Raw genomic sequence first — 4729 nt, 5'->3', positions numbered from 1 at the left:
AAAAAATACCATTAAGATTTAAGAAAAAGTGGGGTGGGGGTGAACTATCCACTCAGCTAGAAATATTTGAAAATTCAGCTTTTAAAGCTGTATAATCCCACCAAGAGCCCCGCCCCCTCCCCTTCCAGTAGATTTAATGACTAAAGGAAATTGTGTCCGAATTTGGAAACATTATAAATTATATATAAAGACCTACTTCCGCTTGGTATTTGCTTAAAAAAAAAACTCATTTTAAAAAACACTGTGCAACTGATACTTCTTTGCAGCAAGTCTGCAGAACTATCCTTTTACCAAATGCAGTACCTAAAACTGACCTCCAAAAACGGTGGATGCCAGGGGAAGATGCATCCTCAAGACACACTCAAGGAGAGAGCACACTTGCTACTGTTCTCCTACAGCTGTGGGAACTGCTTCATTCTCAGTGATGTTCTAGGGTAGTCAAACAGCACCTCTGAAGAAAACTTAGAGTTCCCTTTACAGAGCACTGGGAAATTAAGCGACCTACTTCTGCTTCCAGGAGTCTGTTTTTTCTTTTCTTTTCTCTTAAAAAGTCTGGGGAACTACATGTCTATTAGGAAGAAAATATTTTAATCTTGAAGGCTAACTCTGAGAGGGGCTGCATTTTCTCTTAGGCAGGAGGCTGAGGGACCATCCTCAATCTAAACTGATGTCTTTGAGAGTTATCCGAAACTGAGGGAGATGAGCAGTTTCAGGATGGCCCCAAAATACACCCACTGGGGGGTGGGGGGGTGGGGCCATAGCACTGCAGGTAGGGCATTTGCCTTGCACGGGGCCAACCCGGGTTCAATCCCCGGCAACCCATACGGTTCCCCAAGCACCGCCAGGAGCAATTCCTGAGTGCAGAGCCAGGAGTAACCTGAGGGTCACCAGGTGTAGCCCCCAAACAAAACAATCCACAGGTTGGAATGTATGCAGTGGGGGGGGGGGGGGTCAGATATTAAGCCGGACCCTCTCCCTCTGCTTCTAAACCTTGTGTATTTTTCTCCTCTGCCTGGCGCGCGCGCGCGCGCGTGTGTGTGTGTGTGTGTGTGTGTGTGTGTGTGTGTGTGTGTGATCTTCTATCCCAAGCCCAAATCCTGGGCTCCAAGTGAAAGGCCTTCCAACGTGTGAATCTGACGACTGTCCACGGAGCGGGAACCTGCACAGCCCCTCCCCATCACCAAGCATCTCCTGAAAGCTCCGAGGCCATGCTAGGCAGGACGACAGGCGCTGCTCTTTATGGTCTCATGAAACAAAGCAGAAAGAAACCTCCCTGCCCAGGACACTGCTGAATAAAACCAAACCAAACCTTAGAAATAAGAACAGTGCCTGCCCCACATTCCAGAAAGCAGGGAGCCCCAGAGTCCTCTGGAAGGCAGGGACAGAAAAAACATTTCTGCAGCCCCCACGCCCCTCTCCCCTCTTGAGGATGGGCTCCAGGGCCTCACTGCTCCTGGGCAGAGAACCTGGCCACCCAGAGGCCGCTCCGTGTGCCTGGCGGGGTGACGCCAACCCGCTCTTGCAGTCCCCACGATCCTCCGGCCTCCCTGACAGACCTAATGCTTGGCCATTACCACAGAACGAAAGATTTGGTCCAAACAAAGTGCTATTTGTGCTGGGAGTGACTCCACCCCCTCCTGATTGCCTCTCAGTGACCGAATTCTTCCCCATCCTGGGCAATCACCCCTGATTGCACCGTTTCAAAAGTACATCAATACCCATTAGAACAGCGGAAACTAGCTTCCACCCTCCAGGAGTCCCTAGAGCTTCAATTCCAGTTGCAGATAAAGATTCTGATTTTTTTTTTTAAAGACTACGGGGAATCCAGGACCCCGCAAGGGGTTGAGTGGAAAACGGTTCGTTTCTTTAACCGTGCCCGCCCGCTCCCCACGCCAACCCCAGATGTCAAAATGCCAAGGAACTTTCTGGGCACCTAGCACTGGCTTCCTCCTTTGGAGTTTCTCCGAGTTGGTGGTTCTGCAGAACCACTCCACGCAAACTCACACTGGGTCGATGTCACTCCTGCATAATTCCTCCCCGAACCCCTATTCTGGTGAGCGGGGAAGAGCGGGGGAAGAAGAGTCCCCAAGGGATGGTGGAGCCTGGGGTGACATTCAAAATACAATGGCATGGTCTGAAGTTTCCAGCACCTTCTCGCAACTCCCGTCTTCCGGCCAATGGGGTCTTATCTATAGCCACGACGCCCCACCCCACCCCACCCGCTGGACCCCCGGCCGGCCAAGTCCCCAGCGGGAGCAATCACTGGGGCGAAGGCGGAGGGGGCGGGGGGACTCAGGGTTCATCCTCTGGGAAGCCCCGAGAGCGCGGGGCGCGGGGCTGGGGGCACATGGCAAGGTAGCGGGGACCCCCGTAGGCCCGGAGGAGCTGGGGCAGCCTTCGCCAGGTGGACAGCAGCCGCGCGGCCGCCACTTCCCGGGCGCGCCCGTCGAAGGCCGCCAGGAGGTCGACTGGCCCGGCCTCGCGGAGGGCCTTGGGCAGGGGCCCCACCTCGGCGGCTGCCCCACCGGGACCCAGGACGCAGTGAAAGAGCGTCTGGCGTCGCAGCAGGCAGTCCCGGAGGAAGCGCACCAGCTGTGCCAAGCGCTGCTCCAGGCGCCCGTCGTCCCAGCGCGCGGCCGGCGCCTCGTCGCGCAGCAGCACCGCCAGCAGCGCCGTCTTGAGCACGTACGAAGACAGGATGCGTCCCCACTGCGCGGCGGCCGTCGCGTCCAGCCCGCGGGCGCCCAGGTCCCGCAGGGCTTTCAGCAGCTGCAAGCACTTGAGGTAGCAGGCCCCCGGCGCGGCCCGGTCCTGCAGCCAGTTCAGCAGCTTCTGCTCCTGGCGCGCCGTGTTCACGCCCCACAGCACCTCGGCGCGCAAGCCCCCCGGGAGCTCGGGCGGGGGCCCCGCGGGCGCCGGGGGCGGTGGGGGCGCCACGAGGAACACGCCGTCCCCCACGTGCACCGCGGGGATGAGGCGCACGGCCATGGACAGGCGGCAGCAGCCGTAATCCGAGCGGCAGGGCAGGATGTGCAGGGTGGGCGGCTGCTCCAGGCCGCCGGGCGTCAGGCTCACCCGACAACGCCCCTCCAGGCTGTAGCGCACGGCGGCCAGGGCGCGCTGCAGATGCGCCTGGAACCAGCGCAGCACCAGCGTGGCCGAGAGGTGACGCTGGCCGCGCACGTCCACGCAGAAGCCGTCGGCGAAGGGTTTGCAGCCCCGCAGCCACGGGCCCCCGGCGGCCCCCGGCGGCGCCTTGAGCGCGCACACGAAGCAGCTGTGCCAGGCGGGCGCCAGCCCGGGCTCCGCGCCCAGGCTCCGCGGCTCCAGCGCCACCGGCGGCGGGAGGCGAAGCGGCACCAGCACGTCGAAGGCGTCGGGCCGGCGGATCTTATGCTGCTCGTAGGCACTGCCCACCTGGATGAAGTCTCCGCGGAAGGCCAAGGCCAGCGCGCCCCCGGGGATGGGGCCCGGGGCGCCCCGCGCGCGCCCCGCGCGCACCAGCTCGCCCACGATGCGGCTCACGTGCGCCTTGCTGTGACCCAGCACGTGGGGGGACAGGCGCACCTCGTGCTCGTAGTAGCTCTCCAGCAGGATGCCGAGGCCGGGCTCCGGGAAGCGTCCCCGCGCGGCGAAGGCGGGGTGGCCGGCCAGGCCCCGAGGAGGCCCGGGCAGGAGGCGCTGCCGGATGGCGTGGCGACAGCGCAGGAGGACGTAGCCCAGGAAGAGCAGCGCGACCACCTGGAGCAGTGGGTAGCCGCCGCCGCCGCCGCCGCCGCCGTCCGCGCCGTCGGGGGTCTCGGCCCCGGGGGCGCCGCTCCCTCGCAGGACGTGGTAGAAGCACACGAGGGCGGTGCACAGGCCGGTCGCCAGGGGCCAGAAGACGCGCAGGTTAAGGGTGTAGTGCACCGACATGCCAGGTCTCCGCGGCATCGGGGGCCCCGCGGCCCCGGGCGCCGGCCCGGCATGCGCGCAGCGCCCGGGCAGCCCCGCGTCCCGGCTGGCCTTCTTCTGGGCGGCGTCCCCCTCGCCGGGCCGGGGGCAGCCGCCCTCCAGCTCGGCCTCCTCTCCCAGCTCAAGTCTCCCCGGCGGCCGCCGCGCCCGCCCGCGCGTTCGGGCTCCGGGCCGCGCCCTGCGCCCCCCGCGCGCCGCGTCCGTCCGGCCCCGCGCTCCTGCGCGCCCAGGCCCCGCCGCCGCCGCCCTCCGAGCCGCGGTTCCCGTTACTCCGGCCCGGCGGTTTCCTCTTCCGAGGGGAGGCCGAGCGGCGCCAGCTAGCGGGGAGGAAATGCCAGAGCCGGAGCGGCGCGCGGGGCCGGCGGCCGGGTCCGCCCCCTCCAGGATCTCCGCCTTCCAGCGTCGCCGGCCGGCGGGAGGGACTTCGGAGCGCGCTGGGAACTGGCCTCCCCCAGGGCCACCCCCTCCGCGCTGGCCTTCCCACCCACCCAGCCCCGAGGCAGCGCCGCGCGGTTCCGGGGCGGCGGCCTAGTCCCGGGAGCGCAGGGAAGTTGGGCTGGGATTTGGCGAGCCGCGCCGGGCCGGCCCTCCACGCCGGACCCACGCCCTGCAGGTCGTGCGCGCGTGGCAGCTCGGACCGCGAAAGGCCTCTGGGCCTCGGGTGTAGGGGGTGGGGTGGGGGTGAGGGTGCATGGATCCTTTGTAAAAATCTCTAAATCTTTCTAAGAGCTACGTGGGTACCGGACAGAATGAGCCAGGGGGGGAGTCTCAGCCT

General features: G+C 64.3%; 1 protein-coding gene across 1 annotated transcript; it reads right to left on the bottom strand.

Annotated features, from left to right (window-relative positions):
* Positions 1-2290: 2290 nt before the first annotated feature.
* ITPRIPL2 (ITPRIP like 2) lies at positions 2291-4145 on the bottom strand. The gene has a single exon (XM_056138903.1). It carries the CDS (start codon positions 3931-3933, stop codon positions 2293-2295), a length of 1641 nt encoding a protein of 546 aa, XP_055994878.1. The 5' UTR covers positions 3934-4145; the 3' UTR covers positions 2291-2292.
* Between the last annotated feature and the right edge of the window lie 584 nt (positions 4146-4729).

The sequence above is a fragment of the Sorex fumeus genome, unplaced genomic scaffold (assembly GCF_029834395.1).
Source record: "Sorex fumeus unplaced genomic scaffold, SorFum_2.1 ptg000130l, whole genome shotgun sequence".
Lineage (NCBI taxonomy): Eukaryota > Metazoa > Chordata > Mammalia > Eulipotyphla > Soricidae > Sorex > Sorex fumeus.
This window is presented reverse-complemented; position numbering and strand designations above follow the sequence as displayed.